The 17,630-nt window shown below is 40.6% G+C and overlaps 1 protein-coding gene across 2 annotated transcripts in view; it reads left to right on the plus strand.

The window, feature by feature from the left end:
* The first annotated feature begins 3,157 nt into the window (after window positions 1-3,157).
* ALKAL1 (ALK and LTK ligand 1) overlaps window positions 3,158-17,630 on the plus strand; it is a 36,952-nt gene continuing 22,479 nt past the window's right edge. The window contains exons 1-2 of one of the 2 annotated variants that reach the window (XM_068189006.1): window positions 3,158-3,653; window positions 4,536-4,852. In XM_068189006.1, the coding sequence (XP_068045107.1) occupies window positions 4,546-4,852 (307 nt within the window). In that variant the 5' untranslated portion in view covers window positions 3,158-3,653; window positions 4,536-4,545. The remainder of the gene's footprint in view (window positions 3,654-4,535; window positions 4,853-17,630) is intronic. The other variant, XM_068188996.1, reaches the window with a different exon arrangement.

Here is a 17,630-nt window from a genome sequence, read left to right on the forward strand (position 1 = left end):
TAAGGAAATGCTGTGATCTGAAAACAGATGGAATCCTCTGTTACTTATCAGAAATTACAACAGCCATCTATAGTTTACTGCGTTGGCTAATACATTCATATTTTTGAGGTGATTTCTCACTTCTTCACCTCTCCTTTAGTAACAACCCTGCATTAAATCCCTACTCAACAAAGTCAACAGGAAAATTCCCATGAACTTCAACAGAAACAGGTTTTCTCTGTTTTTCTTCTTGATTTAGATGAGGGGCCATGGAAATCTTCGGCTGACAGATTTATGTAGAGACAGCAAGACACATAAATTTTAAATCACTTTAGCCTGTCTTTTATTTGAGTGTGTGTTTTGGGAATACATTTAGATAATTTTTATATTTCAGTGTAAATCCCTAGGTAAAATGTCACTTCTAAACCCACATTTACCAATTTTTCATTTAATGGATTTGTGATAAAGTGTTGAGCTTAATGGGAGAAATTAAAAGTTTTTTTGCTGAGCCCTGATGACATAGATACAGTTGTCTCTGCCTTGAGCAAGGGAAAGTGCTAAATCATCTCTCTGAGCCTCTGTTAGCTCCATGATATTCAACATAACTAGTTTGCTTTTAACTTCAAATGGGCATACTTGTGGCTAAGGCACAGCAGAAAATAAAAAGAACATCTCACACGAAAAATAATGTGATGTACTTGTTTAAATCTGTTAGCTACAGGAAGCAAGTAGCCAGACTTAACTAGGCTCACTACTAACAGGTTTTCTGTTCCTAAATAAGATACTGAGTGAAGCATTAAGATGGTCTCTTTGATGTAAATCTCATGCTGAGATTCTTTCTCCATATAATGATGAGGAGAAACACTAGAGCTACTAACAAAAGGGCCAATGAGAATGGGGTTTCATCCTGCCAGAATTGCCTAGGATTAGTAAAACTTCATCCACTGGATGCAGTCTGGTCTTCCTTCTTTCAACTACTCTCTCATGAATTCAAATATCAAAACAACTTAAAAGGAGACAAGGCTTTGCACAATAATAGAAAACAAATCTTTTTGTTTGTTTTGTTTTACACAAGACTAAGGTTCTTGAACATAGAAAGAATCTAAAAAAGCTACTTAAAAATTATGATTAAGATGTGCTATGGTTCTAATTGGTTCTTTTCACTTTAAGGCTTGTCCCAACTCCTACAGAAAGGAATGAAAATCTTTGCAGTTACTTAAAGGGCTGATAGATCTGCCTCTCAAGCTGCTCAGCAGGGACACCCATTCTCTTGTTTTCTTGATTTCATGATTATTCTTTTGAAAATACCAAAAGATAACATAAAAAAGGATAAGAAATTAAGTAACCTACCTGCTTATTTTGTCTAACTTAAAACTAATGATAAAACAGTTCATTGCCCTCTGGGTGGGTATAATGTCCATCCAAGGAAAGAAGGATACAACCCTTCCAAAGGAGAGAAACAAGTTACAGCAGACCTAAAGGACAAGGGTAAAACTGGGTGGCTCATAATGGTAAAGGGCCTAGCTGGATTCCAATACAAAGCTTCAAAACTCTAAATAATCAACATTTAAATTAAAAAACAAAATTTAATGGCCTTAGTATTTGTAGCAGCATTTTTATCTTAGGAACCCACTGCATGGGGGTGACATATTTGAGAATCTTTACTGAAAGGGTTAGAAATTTCCAAGCTGGCATCCCCAGGATGTTGTCCATCATGATTACATAGTCAGCCATGCTAGTCTGCAGACTCCCTAGATCTTCTCCGGGGATGTGGGTGAGAAAAGAGGGACTATTTGCTTGCCTTTTGCAATACTGCTTTTAATCCTTATGAGTATTCTGCCATCTGCTTCAAACAGACATCCCATAAAGATTTTGGGGTTTTTATGAGCAGCAAAATTATTCTGTCGTAACAGTGCCGCATTGATTTCCTTCCCTTGTGACCTGCTTCTAGAGCTAGAAGATGTAAATCTTCTAGTAATGAAGATGGGGCAGAGGAGCTCCAGTCAACGCAATACTTTGGTAGGCTCCACAGAAAAATTCAGTCTCATTCTGTGGTCAATATGTCTCTGACGGCAAAAGAAAAGAATAATAAAATAATAGAAACAAATGAGCAAATGGGGAGAAAAGTTTGAATTTATTTTGCAGCTGGTTAATTAATATGCTGCTTTGTTTCTCAGTTGATTAGTGCTCCCCTTTCCCTCTTCACTGAACTTTACCATCAGCTTGACAAAAGTTAACTCCTTATATGCACCCAATAAAGATGCAAAGGCAGGAAACCACCTAGCAAGAAAGAGAATGGCATCTTGCTTCAGTTATTCTGGGAATCCACAGGTCAGACCAGTGTATCTTGCGCAGTACACCAACCTCCAAAAAAATTTAGTGTGATAAAACCCTTTGTAAACCTTTATTAGTTAAACTTGGTTTGATTTCTGACCTTTGTGGGATCACACCCCCAAAGGTGAGTGCGGATGGGCGGAGCAGAGGATGATGTGGGGAAGAAGCTGGTTCCCATCATCAGCAATGAGAGTCCCTGTGAGATACGGCCAAAAGTGTGTGCTGCCTGAGATGACCAGAGAAGGGTATGAATGAAGAAGTTTGGGAAAATAGACAAAGTTCGTAGGGAAATGTTGTGTGCCAGACAGATTCAGAATAGTTTAAATCTCCTTCAAATCTAAACTCCCCATTTTCACCTCTTATAGGATATCTCAAATCCTTTTTCTTTTTGTCCCACTCTTATTAAGTAAATATCTAAGTGGTAACTTATGACAAAGGGTTATACTTGCAACAAAAATACCAACATAAAATATTGTCTGGTATAATTTGAAAAATGTGTATTGCTTTTCATTCTGTCAAGACCACCTGCATACAACTGCTCTCTGAAAGCTGAGATTTTATTTGCTAATTTTTGGCTGATCTATTTAGGGCTTTAGGAGGCAAGTTTTTTAAGCTGCGGGTTTAATGGTTTCATTAAACTACCTTTAATGAGTAGTCACTACCTTTTTTGTGAGGTTTTCTTTTACTGTCATTGTCTAAAATTAAAAAAGCTGTTTTGAAGAAGCAAACTTTTATGAGGTTCATAGTTTGTGAATGCACCTGCCAAAGACAGACTACCACTTTTCTTGACATCAAAACAGAACCAAATTTATACACACTTCAGACTTTGCTCACGTCTTCTTGGTTCAATAAAAAAAGGGGGGAATTAAATAGTTTCCTTGTTGTACTCCCAAGGGAATCCCGCTAAGTTAAAGCACATTTTAATCTCTTGAGCCAGCAGCTTTATTAGTAAGCGTTCCCCAATCTTCAGGGAAATCTAATTTCACAAATAGATCAGAGTCACTTCAAACACAGCTTTCAGTTGCCATCCACCGGGGGACAAACGGGGAGGAGGACGTTTGTCAGAAAAGACCCTCTCTGAGCCCAAGAGTGATTACCAGAGGTGTCTCCATCGACTGCCACCCACCTAAAGTCGATAGTACTCAAATGAGTACGCCGGTGTGGACTATATAAGAGAAGCGCATGGCCCTGAAGGGCGCATCCCCCATCTCCGGGCGCAGCACCGAGCGCCCCACTCCGCGCCCGGCGGAGCCTCCGCGGGGACACGGGCTCTGCGGCGGCGGCACAGGACCTCGCTCCCCAGCCCGCACGCACCCAGCCGGACTCGCCTCTGCCTGAAGGTAAGCGACCGCCAGCCGGCTCTCCGGAGGGGATCTTAGCGTGGAACGAGGAGGTGTCGCTGCCCCGGCAGCGAACCGCGGGTCTCTCCCTGGTTACTCCCCGGGTTTGCCGTGCTCCCCGGCACGGCAGGGAGGAAGGGAGAACCCGGAGCCGTCGGGGAAAGCCGGCTCCCTTGAGGCTCCGATTAACTCCTTCGTCCAAGAGGATTTGCAAGGCAGGCCAGCTAGAAAACAGTTTGTAAATAACAGAATTTCCCTCCCGCCTTTCCTCTTAATCCTACCCGTTCTCTATAATTAGAATAGCTTACTTAGGGCATTAAGTGCTGCTCTCGAAGCCCCAGCCTGTGGTAATTGTTTTCGCCCTTTCTACCCTGATTTGCGGCTCTCCCAATGTAACCTGCCCCTCACTGAACTCCATCCGACTGCCGTCCGCGGTCGCTCCCCGAACCCCCGCTGTGGCACCGCCCGGGTTGGACGAGGGTGGCCCATCGCGGGGGCTCCCGCGCCGCCCCGCTCCGCCGGCAGAACCCGGAGGCACCCGCGGGCGCGGGGACTCCAGGGGCAAAGGGAGCCGAGCAAATCCCCTGCAAAACCCTGTACCGCGAACATGTGCGGCGCGGCTAAAAACCTTCCCCTAATCCGTGTCTATTAAACGCAGAGCCTCCGTGAAGCCGGGCACCGCACGGGGGCTGGCGGGGCCAGCGGGCGGCGGCCCGTCGGGTCCCCGCTCCGCGCCCCCTCCGCCGGCGCTCCGCGCACCGCGCCCGCCCCGGCGTGCGGGAGCGGCGGGCGGGAGTGCCCCCGGGCGCGGCATGGGGGGCGGGCGGGTGGGGTGCGGGCCGGGCCCGGCGCTGACCGCCTTCGCTCTCTGCCTCCTCCCAGCGCCGCAGAGATGCGAGGGGCGAAGAAGCGCCAGGCGCTGCCCGCCATCGTGCTCCTGCTGCTGGCCTCGGCCCCGCCGCCGCCGGGCGCCGAGGGCAGGGACGTGCCCGCCGCCGGAGCCGAGCGGGGGGCGCTCCTCGACATCCTCCTCCAAGCCCTGGGCGACGACGGCCGCCCGCTGCCGCCTCGCCCGCCGCGGAGGGACCGGGTGATCTCCCGGCGGTACAGCGGCGGCAGTGCCCCCCCGACAGAGCCCCGCGCCGCCGCCGCCGCCGCCCCGCCGCCGCCGCGGCTCTTCGCCGCCGCCCGGCACGGAGGTAAGAGACGCCGCGCTGCCCCGCGCAGGGTGCCCGGGGGTGCAGCCCCCTCCGGATCCCATCCCTGCCGCTTCCTCCGGCGGCCGAGCCCGACGGCTCCTTTGTCGGCGCATCCCGCTGCGGGAGGGAGCGGAAAGCGGGTCGGGGATGCCCTCCCATCGCCCCGGGGCTGCCACGGCGGGGGCTTTGCCTTTGCTGAGTTCGAGCCCCGCTGAGGGCAGCAGAGCCTAGCCCCGGTTCCCGGCTGGAGCTGTGGGGGTATCCGAGATGGAAGGGAGGAGAGGGTCACTGAGGCTTCGGGACCTTCGGCCGGGAGGTCAGCTGTGACCACCAGTGATTTCAGAGCAATCTCAGAGCAAGCCCCTCAGAGCAAGCCTTCCAACTTCCCTATACTGCAGCGCAGAACTGGGGGAGCCCCATTTCTCCCTAGTCTTAGGACTGCTGCTCTGATTGCACAAAGAGGACAAATGACAAATCTGAGTGACAGCTCTTTGGACGTACTCCTTTAAACTTCCTCTCCAACTTTGCTAGTTCCCATGTGATGCACTTCTCTAGTTTTGCAGGGCAGGTGCAGAAGATCCAGACCAAGATGGGCATGGGGCTTATTTCTCCTTTCGGAGGATGCTTAGACTGGGGCAGGAAGCACTGCAGGACTGGCACGGGCCAGGCCTGGCAGTGACAGCAGGGACAGTTCAGGACCAAGCACAGCTGCCTGGTGATGCTCACACAGTTCAGGGCCAAGCACAGCTGCCTGGTGATAGTCACACTGTCCTTGGCCAGGAGGCTGACACTGCTAGGCTTGATGCAGAGCCGTGCAAAAGCATTTCCTGCTGGAGTAGAGCTGTCTGAGAGGTTTGTGTGGGTTAGGTGCAGTGCCGCAAAAAAGGAGAATCTAGTGACTATCCCTGGCTGTGGCCTACTAATATTTTTCTCTTGTTGCCTGCCACAGACCTTGCTGGAGAGAAACCCAACTGAGGAAACCGAAGGAAGTTCGGTTTCTTGGGATTTGTGTCTCTGGAGAGCGCCCTTGTGGGTGATGGCTTGTAATGGGTGAAGCTGAGATGCACCCCTCCTCAAGTCTCACTGGTAGACTTACTCTTGTCTGTTCAGTAGCCTGTTTTAAATGAAATTAAGCTCCACTTTCGAAAAACTTGAAGTTGGGTGACAAATTGAGAAGTTAATAGGTGAATAACAGATTGGTAGGGTGGCACTTGCGCAGGGAGATTGCTGCACGTTCTAAGGAAACTGGGCTAAAATTTATCCATCAAAAAGTAAACAATGCTCTGGCCATGGAAACTTCTCAGCCTGATCTACTCCAGGTATTGAACTCCAGGTACATCCGTAAGGGGTTGTATTGCCCTAGTGATCTTCCAGATATTACTTTTTCAGACTGTAAAGTCTCTGGTAGTTATGGAAAACCAGCCCAAACCAGATTGCCACAGATTTGTGTGTTGACTGGAAAAGATGCTGCAGGTTATCAACATAACTGATCATAATTGTTTATTTGCTGTGGCTTGAATTCTATATATGCTGTGGACAAGACCACAGCTCAAGAAAAGAAGTAAAATGGTTTTTCAAGGCAGAGTACATGAAGTCTTACATTCTTCTTCTCAAGAGAATGAAAGATAGAGTAGTATAAACCTGAGAATTAGTCTTAGGTTTATACTTTGCAATAATTATTGCAAGAAATACTATTATCAGGTGGTTTGAGGAAAAAATTCTGGTTTGGACAACAGTCTGTCCCATTGGAGATGTTTGCTCTTAACTAAATAATTCTATTTAACTATAGAAAGTATACATATTTCATAATATTTATATAACTTTGAAAGGGAATTTTCTTAAACCCATAAGTATTATACACAGCAAGATTGTGTTTTCTGTTAGTTCTTACTTTTAGTAACTATGTTGTACACAAAAGGAACAGCTGAACATCCTTAGAGAAATTCTCCAGTCATCCATGGCATAGGTACAGTGTCCTAGGGGCAGCCACAAAGGTAGCTGTCTCTCCAGCACAGAAAGAGCAGATCTAAAGTGTAAATAATACTCACATTTTTATATTAATCTCGTTTTTTGTTACCAATACCAAGGATACAAGTTAGTACTTGTCATGATGGTGTGTACTTGTTTTTTGGGATGGACAACTGTGACAAAGCTTTTCTTACAAGTAATTAACTTTTTTTATAACTCCTCTCACCAACACATTAATGGCAGCTTTTTACTCCAGCTGGTAGCACCCGATCATCAGCTGAACAGAACGGCTTATCTTCTCCTCAGACAGGAAAGTTGTTACGTACTCAGCCAAGCATTTGAAACCGGAGTTATGTATTTTGATTGTCTGTAGCTGTTGAAAATCAAACCCAAGTGTCTGATTAAAAAGACAATTGAGCAGCTAATTACTTCTTTTGTTTGAAACAAAAAGCATCCAGAATAGTGCTGTATAAAGAACAGAGAATGCAAGACAATTTCTGTGTGTTTTCTCTTTGCCTTTTTTCTTTTCTGGGGATGTTACTCTGTATTATCAATGAGTTGAATAGCAGGAGGACTGAAATGTGCTTCCCTCCTGTTCTCTCATTCCCTCACTCTTAGGACTCTCTCCAGCTTTAGTCTAGCCACTCACTGAGTCACACCCCCACACTCACCTTTCTTTTATTTCATTTAGGGACTTGGTTAACTATTTGTAGAGTGAGAAAGATGACCTGGAGTACCACTGGGTGAATTCTAGGGGCAGCACAGGGCAAGTGGCTACAGCACTTGTTCAAGGGTGAGGTTTGAGAGAGGATGGGACCTCCTCCTTAGATTGATGGGGTTCTGACCATTTAGCTCAGGCTGTAGCTGAAAAGCACAAGCACCCACAGGGCATTTTTGATGAGGCAGGAAAAAGAAGAGTGAAACACTTACCTGTCAGACATTGTGCATGTACCACCCAGTTCAGATGCATAAAGGGGACATGAAAGCAAGAGAGGTTTTGTTCTGTGATACCCTATCTGGATTTGGCTTGCAGGTGGTTCATGGACAGCTCCTGGGCCAGAGCTATGCCATGGGAATAAGACTTGTGCTCTACTTCATGTGATTTTGTCACAGAGCAAAGGGGCATGCCTGAAATAGAGTGGACACTCAAACCTACTCAGCTGTGTGGGACAGTGTGATGCTGTGACCTGTCTGCAAACGACTCTTTAGGTCTTTCTTGCCCCTTAATAACCAGAGTTATATTCCATATCAAGTACTTAATCATTAGAAAATTTGTATCATAGTTCTTGTATGACTCAGGACACTTACATGTGCAATAGAAATACCAGTTTCACCAACATTTTAGCTGTCTTAACTTCTTATCTCTTATCCTTCCATGTTCAAAAGTCTTATCTCACACAGATCTGTCCCTGTTTTTCTTGGTGACCTGATTAATGAGAATGAGCACTTACTCTGAACAGTACCTTTAGAAGAAATTCCAACTAACCAAAAAGCAATCTTCATATTTTCTAGGATTCCTGGTAGGATGTCACTAAAAATACAAGTTGTTCCTCAGAGTTAATATATCCAGTGGAATTAAAATTTCTGTCATAACATCCTTTACTTGCCCGATTTCCATGAAGATTTTATGCTTGGGTGTGATTTTATATTTTTCACTAAGAAGTATTTTAAAGTTTTTTGATCTTAGTGATGAAAGCTCTTTGATGGGTTGTCTTTTTTATAACTATCCCCTGCTTCTGATGCTTAACTGTGGTCAGCTTTTTTTTAATGAAGAAAACCTGTATTTTCACAAAGAGAAGATTCAGCTTCAGGTTATTTTTGGATGTCATGTCAGGGGAACTAGAATAGTTTGTCATTCTTCTTCGATTCTCTTTGTTACATTTATCCAAATACTTTCCTCAAAACCAGAATAGCTTCCATGTAATTAGATTTAAAGAATCTTGAGAAACAAAAAAAGATGCTTTAACTATTCTTTCCTTACATATTGCCCACCACAGTGGAAAAAGGAGCTATCTGAACTTGCAAGCATTAGCGGGCTGAAATTTCCCTTTTGTCCTGAGAGACCAACAAGACATTTTAAAACATTTTGAGTAGTCATTTTTCAAGCATGAAGAAATGAAGATAAATATTGTTCTGAGTTTACGAGTACGTTCAAATTAGCCTCCTGAGCATATCTACTTCAGATTTAGAATAACATATCAGAGAAGAGAATTTGGCCCTCAAAATATTTAAACTTTGAGTTTGCACTTACAAGTTCAGTTTTATGCCAAAATTTCTTACACATCAGCAGCAGAAAACTGTAAGTTGTCCTGTGACATAGTGCTAGTTTAACCATTATTCATAATGAATTAGATTTGAAAAATATGTTTGAGGTTTATTTTAGTTTATGGTTAAATCAAACCCATGTATCCTAAGCAAGGCATAAAAAAAGTTTTGTTCTTTTTCCTCACTTAAAAAAAATCTTCTGTAATTGTATTGATAATTACATCTGGAAGTCCCTAATTCTGAAAGACCTGCTGTGGCTCATACTAAACTACTTAGTGAATATAATTACAGATCTGGAATAAGAAAAGGAGACCATTGAGGAATGTAAACTTTGTCTCTAAGAAATTAAAATGTGTGGTATGACATAACGTAGTGTTCTTTGTAATCCTTAAGTCTCATCCAATTATTCCAATTATTATTCCTGTTAAAAAGCTGGCACTTTTTTTTTTTTTTTTTTACTTTATTTTGTTAATAGGAATTGCTGGGCATTCAGGAGACTTAGAAGAAGATGAGAGTTAATAAAAATTACAGAGGGTTCAGTGGAAAGAACCATTATCTCTGCTTTTACCATGGTTAGGTGTCAGTTCCACCCAAAAAATACAAGTGGGTGGGATAGATTTTAATTTTCTTTGATGAAAGGATGTCCCAAACACTGCAGAGATTCCTTCAGTTCTGCACAGTGCTTGGACCAATCATGGTTATGATAGCTTTGCCATCTGTCACAGCACTGCTACATTCCTGTCCCTGCCTGCTTGGCCTTTTAGGTGTATTGTGCAATATGACTTTTAACAATACTCTGTGTTTGGCAAACATAACTGCCAGACAGTAGAGCCAGGCCACTGAACAAAAGTCATCTGAAATCTAGGATGAGACAGAAGTCTTCCACATCGTGTTGGAGAATATATGGGCCAACCCTGAGAGCTGATGAGGGAGTGAGCAAAGATAAGACATAGTTGTTGAATAATAGGAGACTTAAAATATAGTGAAGTACCAGAGTAGTCCTTCAAATGAAGTGGTCTCCAAGGGGCTTTGCTCTCACTCCCATTAATCCCAGTGAAGGGCACTCGATATCTGAGACCTTGTGCTGTCCTGGCACAAAAAGGGAGAAGCCTTGTTGAACTAGAGTACCCCGAGCAGCAAACATTTCAGAGTGCACTGTGCTGTCCCAGGAGCAAGATAGGATGTCAGCATACAGAAAAGCTTTTTTGTTGAGCTATTGTTTTGATCAATATGAGGAGATCATCTGGGTTTTGTTTTAGTCATATTTAATACTTTTATAAAACTTGTATTTAGCACGTCAAGACACCCAATTACTAGTTTTTGCAGCTCTGGCCTCAAAAAAGTGAATGTCACAATTTTCACTATATTACGCCAGGACTGGCTCTGAAGTACACCAGGACTTCTCCAATATGCAACAAAGTGAATAGCAAAGAAAACAGAAGTTTTGTTTCAAAGTAGATCTGCATGCATTACCATCTGTAATTGAGGAACAGCCTGAATATTGTATTAGTCTAACTTGGCCTTGAGCCTGTGAGCAAACTGAAGAGCTGAGATATATATATTGAGTGGTTTTTTCCTTTACATTATGCACATTTTGATTTTTCTATCAAGAAAGAACGGCAGGTCTCTGTGTTTTTGTGGTTTGTTATTTCAGGTGTTAGTCTGCCAGGGAAAGCCTCAGAGGTGGGAGAATGGCAGTACACATTTATAAGGCTTTGTAATACATTTATTGTTTGATAGATAGTCTCTAGTCTTGCAAGTACACTGCTTCAAGTGTGGAGATGATATTGCTTTTAAAGTAAGTATGTATACAGGGAAAAAGATATAAAAAGAGAATTATACATACATACATACATCTAGGCACACAGACTCCTCTTTTAATTAATAGGGTTTGAGGGCAATGTGCATGAGAATGATGTGATGTTTTACACCCACATGCGATTTAAGTTACCACTGAGAATTATAAAGGCTTATGTTTTCCAAAGTGCTTAACACAGAATAAAAATCATTTCAAAGTAGTTGTCACTGTGGAAAGCTATAAGCAAAAGTTCATAATCAATGAGATATGTGAGAAGGATGCACCATCTACCAAAAGAGTCACTGAAAGGGTGCAGAGAGAAAAGGGTGACTGGTTCCATGCCTAAAGTATATGTAAGGCCACTGTCTGTTTTGAGATAATTTTACTCTTAAAGAAGATCTCTCCGAGTGACCTAAAAGTAGTTTTTGGAAGAGGAAAATATCCCCCTTATTAACACCTTTTTTCTAGAAAAATTAATTTTTCAGGGGTTTATCTAGTGCATTTCACAGAAGTAAAAATACCCCAAAACTAAAATGGAACTTTATCCAGTATTAATAATTTTTGAGGATTGTTTTAAAACATACCAAATAAGTACACTGTGATGGTCATAGTAAGTATGTTCTTTTTCATTGCATGCAGTCACATGACATTGTACTGAAAAAAAAAAAAAAAAAGCTCAGTTGTTTGCTTATGTTTGGTTTTGGTAGTTGATGGTTAGGCTTTTCTATTCAGTTTAAGGATGAGTGCTTCATTTTGTCACTTGTGAATTAGAGGTTACTACTTTTGTGTAAGTCCTAGAGGCTATTTACTCAAGTTTTGTGGGTTTTTAATGTCAGCCAATTGGAAAACAGTTGCTCTAGTGAGGGGTTTAATTGACTATTGATTACATACTGAGGGCACAATTCTTTAGGTTATAAATAAGATTTAACACATGAAAGATCCAAGCATTTGATTGATTAGTGGCCATTTTGATATTATCCTCTGTTTTATTATGTCTGCTTGTGCAAAAAATCATTGATGTGCAGTGCTTCACTGATTTTACCAAAACGGTGCTTAAAAATGTGTTTTTTTAATATAGGCTTTAACACTGGTGAAAAAGACTGTTTGGAGTCAAAAACTGTGGCGACTTTTTGATCCTAATACTTTGTTTTTAAAGACACAGTTAAAATGTATGTAGCCAAGAAAAAAAACAATCATGGTAAAGGCACAATTTTGAATGCTAAGAATATTTAAACTTTTTATTTTGTAAGTTTCTTGTTGTTGTTTTTTAAAGTCTATTAAGTTTTTCTTTCTCAATTCCAGTAAGTTGGTTCAATTGCATTTTAGTACGTGTTATCTTATTACATGGTTTGAAATCTGTGTCTTTGGCTAAAGGAAAAACTTTTAAAGTTACATCAGCAAAGCAATTATTGTCATGTTCCTTGCAGAGTTTAGACAGCATCCTGAGTGACATAGCACAAATCTAATTAAGGCTTTGCTACTCAAATTATTTTCTCCTTTTTTGCCCACGCCTGTAAAATAAAGTGAAAAGCAAAATAAAACCCTACTGGAAAACAGTCAGATAATTTTTCTTCCTTAACCTGCGCTGTTTATGATGACTTTGAAATGAAGTGTTAGAAAATGCATGCTTGTCCGTCTATGTGGCAGTAGTGGATGTATGCCCTGGATTAATAAAACCCTTAAATCCCATTGGATTAAAATAAGTAAGGAGATAGCTGTGATGTTATTACTCTAATCATGATAGAGTAATTACTTCTTAGTCTGTTAATGACATAGCATGCCAAACACATGAGAGATTTTTCTGCTCTCACGGAAATTTTAATTCAGGAAATTTAGGAAAAAGATTTTCAGAACTTGTCTTTTACACAGTAAACAAAGAGTTATGGCTGAGACATGCTAATAAGAGGGTTTCTTGTGGTCTTCTGGGCCACAAAATCTTCTGGATCAGAAGGCAATCTAGAGCAGGCTAATTGCTTGCATTTGATACTATGCACCTAAAGTTTGAATGGACCTCTTGGTCGGTAGTAAATTAGCAAAGTACCACAATTTGTGCTTCCCATTATTATATGATCAAATGCCAGGTTTGTATGTGAAGATAACATATACAGATTTCCACCTTTATTCAGTACCAAGTCACTTTTCTAGATATCAGGCAACTTTCATTCTTTCAGAAAAGGGATTACTACAAAACAAATAATTTGTATAGATAAGACTGGCAAAGGCACAGCAAATTTACACTCAGATCTACTTCTCATGAACAGGGTGGCTCTACATTACCTACATGGTGGTGTCACTCCATGTGTGGATGTGTGATTCAGCTGCATAGGAGTATGGAGGATCACTTATGCAAGATGCAGTCAGGGCTTTAGAAATCCTTGAAATAAATCCAAACTACACATTTATACTGAAGTCCACTGTCCCAGAACTGAGCAGCACCTCCAGAAAAGCCATCTTTACTTTTGGTTGGGATAGCTGTTTCTTTCCTGTCAGAATAAGAAGTGAGAGAAGGAGAAAATCTGTAGATTAAATATTACAAATATGTTGTGTTATCTTAGAATAAATAGAAAACTTCTCAAGTATTAAGGTTAGCACTTTCTTTTCAGTTACACTCTATCTCAGAATGCCAGAATATTATAACAGTGACAGTGGTATTAAAAATCAGGGAAATGTCACAAACTATGCTCAGTCACAAACTATGGAAAGTGTTTTCTGCTTTTTTATTTAAGGTTAGCTCTTTTCTGCTCAGCACCTTTTGGCCCAATGAAATATATGTTTGCATGTATATTGCACCTGTTTATGAAGATCAAACATCCAATATTAGTATGTCTAAGTAGCTTGCTATCTTTGATTCATTTATATGTAACACTCACATAAAATATTATGATCTTAGCTATGCTTTATAAGCAGTCTCCTTATGTAACTATGATAGGGTAAAATGACCTTAGCCTGAGCATAAACCTGACATATGATCACTGGGAACATCTTTAAAGTAGTATTTTACAATAAAGTATCTGTAATGCAGAAACGGTGCATTATTAATCCATATGTGACAGTTCTATATCTGTTCTAATTCAGAAAGAAATAGAAACATTTCTAAAATAAGCACAGGAAATGTAAAGTACAGTTAAACATTACCATTTGCACAGCAATCAACCTGGAGCCTATTCATATTTAGAAAAAAGAGTGGGGTCTAATTAAGCTCTTGCAAACTCAATTCTATTTCCTTTTACACCAACAGAGTTTGCCTATGTTTGTCAGTGCTGAGTTTGGCTTGTATGCAGTTAAGCACATGTCATCAGTCTTCATTCAGTCAATTCAACTAGTTCATATATTGCCTTTGATGTATTGCAGCTGTTCTTGCGTTTAATTTATGCAAATATTCCAGAATCTACATTTATTAGCAGCCATGATAGCTAAAACAGAGTGCTTTGCGTAGAGTCCTGCAGAATTGCACAAAGTGAATTTCCTCTTAATACTTACAGATATGTAGTGTCTGTATCTTATTCTAAGAGTGGTTTTGCCTTCAGTCAGGAGCCCTCCAATAACTTTCCAGGCATAATTTGGAGTCTCTGGATTCATCTGAAATATCATCTGAAATATCTTGATAGTTTAATGATTCCAAGTAGCTAATAGACGAATTAATGAAAATCGGTTTTTGTTATAGAAAAAAGACCCCTTGAATAGGGAAAGATAGCTTCAGTAAATAATGCCTTGAATAGTTCGACCAGTCTTTTCTATATGCCTCGTTATTTTCAGTAAATTATCCTTTTGTAAATTTAATGAACAATTAGCATTGTAATACATCTTTCCTCTTGGAAAGGGGGAAGTACATATTCACAGCTTAGTATTCAAAATTGCAATGGTTTCATAATACCCTACATTTTCTCATTTCAATTGTTTGAGGGATATGCCATCCTGTTTATTTGATTTTCTTTTAAAAAGAGGGATCTTTTGCTTAAACTCATACATCAGATCTGTAATAGTTTTGAGATTTTTTTTTCTTTTCAAAATAAATACGTATTTTAGTGTTTTACATGTTCACATCTCTGGTGGAGGAGAAAAGAAAAAAGATGAAGTATGCACATAGTGCTTATCTGTACTGTGTATGGTATGTATGTGGTGTGTATGTGGTGCTGTTCCAGAATCTCATATTGCAAAGTATAGTTGTTAAATAACTTTTTATATTTCAAATGAAAACTTCACAGAATGGGTTAATCTAGATCTTTATCCATTCTAGTTTTAACCGTTTTCTAAAGTGATCACTAATAGTAATAGCAGAAAAGTAACCATATACACTACAATTGGCTTATTTCTTGATCCCACAGCATTTTCAGATGGAAAAAGGGATTTGCTGAGAGGGGAAAAAAAAAATCCATCCTTCTTAATGTTCTTTTGCCAAGCTAATATAAGGGTCTCCACAGGCAAGGATTAACTAATACAAATATGCTTTCTGAGCAGCTATTGAAGAATTACTAATAAACATAATTACAGCTGAGTTCAAGATATTCAACCTTGTAAATATATCCCGGTATAATTTCATTATGCTTGGCTGAAGCTCTAGAAGAAGCCAATGCTTCAATCTCTTTGTTCAAGTCTTAATGAATTATTGGAAAGTGGCTGATTAAAAAACTGAATCAGAAGAGGCTGCTGTATTCTAAATGTTGCTCTCTTTGATGTTGTTTACCTCCCAAGCTGACTCGTTTCCTTCACCAAAAATCTCTTCACATGAAGCTCTAAGCCTACTTGTTTGGACCATTATATTGTGTTTGGAAGATAAATGTGGTAGGTAACTGTTTGATGAACATTATAAGTGTGTTCATTGGAACTCACACCTTAGAATAGAATTCTCCCCAGAAGTGGGGCACAGCTGTATGGTAGCTAAAGGGGATAAAACAAAATAAGTGGCATGCCCAAGCACACCTTTAATTTCTTCTTAGAAACCACACTTTCTATACTTATTCCTTTTTTTTCTTCTGTTTGGTAAACAATCAAAAAAGAGCAAAGGCATAAGGGCTTAGGCTGTGAGCGCCTCTTGAGATTGGACCCAGATCCTTGGCCAATTCCTTGACAGTCTGAACATATTCGAAGATATGGATGACGTTTGAATAATTGGTGGTCCCTTCACAGTGTCTTAGCGTTGTTCCATTACTTCCTGCAGCACACATAGGAGGCAGTCCCACTGTGAGTATTCACATTTCCCAGCAGATCAGTTCCACACTGCATTATTGGTTAAAGTAGTCTCAAATCAGCACAGGGTTAAACTGCATCCTGATTTTTGTCATCTCCATTAAACTAGTCTCACCTAAAGTTCTTCTCATTGCATGCATCCCCTTCAATAATGTAGAAGGAGCCATAAGGTTCCCCCTCAGGCAATGGCTGACAAACACTATTCAGATTGTGTGGAATTTTTCAGTTGAACCTGCCTTCAGATTATTCTTTCAAACAGCCTGTGCTCTCTAAGAGTGGAGATGAGGGTTAAGAGGTTGGCATGCTCGGACTGAGGCTCTTTAGGGATGACCTTGCACTATGATTAAATTAATAAGCATGACCTGCACAAATGGAACTGTACATGGGTTTAGAGTTTCTGAGGTACCTCACTGGTAGCAAACCTTGGAAGGATCCTCAGTTGTATATCTTCTGAAATACCACAGAAGAAGCACCAGAGCAGACTATGCTTTTACCTCAGTTACAATAGCCTAAGGATTATTTCAAATTAACCATATAGGTTTAATTTGAAGAGGCAAGTATACAGGATAAGGATATCTGAAGCATGGTAATGAGGAATGTAGCCCAGGCCTAGTAATTTACTCCTTCTCATAAGAGTATGGTAAAGATGCAGAGGGTAAAATAGAGGAGGAAATAACATGAAAGCTGATTTTGCCAGACAGGTAAAGACTTATTCATGTTGATAGAATCTCCAGCTGGGAAAATCCATGGTTGTTATAGCCTCTGTGCCACCAGAACAGAAAAAAGCGTTGGCTCAGAAAAGAGAATCTGGCTCAAAGGACTTAAAATAAATATCAGATGTCAGAGCTGTGACTTAATTGTTTAGCTAAGTAGATCATGTGAATTACACACAGATTGAGAACCTGGTTTTGCTCCTGTGGAAATCAAGGAGAACAGAATCAGGGCATACTCTCCTTCCAGCATTTTTCAGTCCTCAAAAATGTGTTCTTTGAGAGTACATCAGCTCCTAGGTTAGTTGTATTAGTCGGGAATCCAGAGAGCTGCTTCTACACAACTGCTTTATGGCTTATTGCTGTAAACATAAGCTAAGACTAAACAGAACCCATTTCCTTAGTTGCTCTTGGTTTTTATTCCAAAATTTGACATTCAAACAATGGATTCTGTCACTAAGCACGGCAAATGGAACTCCTGGTTTAGACAGTGGTTTTTGACAGTTGCCAGTCTCAAAGAGATACATTGAAACGTTCACTTATTTTCCTCCCTTTATTGTAGTCTTGCATTACAACTCTTCCAATATTGGAATTAGACCTGTGCCTCAGCTCAAGGACATCACCTTATAAATATCCTCTTGAGGAACCGTAGTTTTGAAATACTTATAACTTCATAGTTATAACTTCATTTTTTCTTGTAATGAACATCTAAGAAATGTTTGTTACTTTTATGAATGAAAGGAGAAAATTTTTTTAATCACACCACTTTTAATCTTAGACTAATGAATTCTTCCTTTAGTATTTTTAAATTCTCTATTAAAATTAAAAAAAAAAACAAAAAACATATTTA

This window comes from Anomalospiza imberbis, chromosome 1 (genome assembly GCF_031753505.1).
Source record: "Anomalospiza imberbis isolate Cuckoo-Finch-1a 21T00152 chromosome 1, ASM3175350v1, whole genome shotgun sequence".
In the NCBI taxonomy this organism is placed as follows: Eukaryota; Metazoa; Chordata; class Aves; order Passeriformes; family Viduidae; genus Anomalospiza; species Anomalospiza imberbis.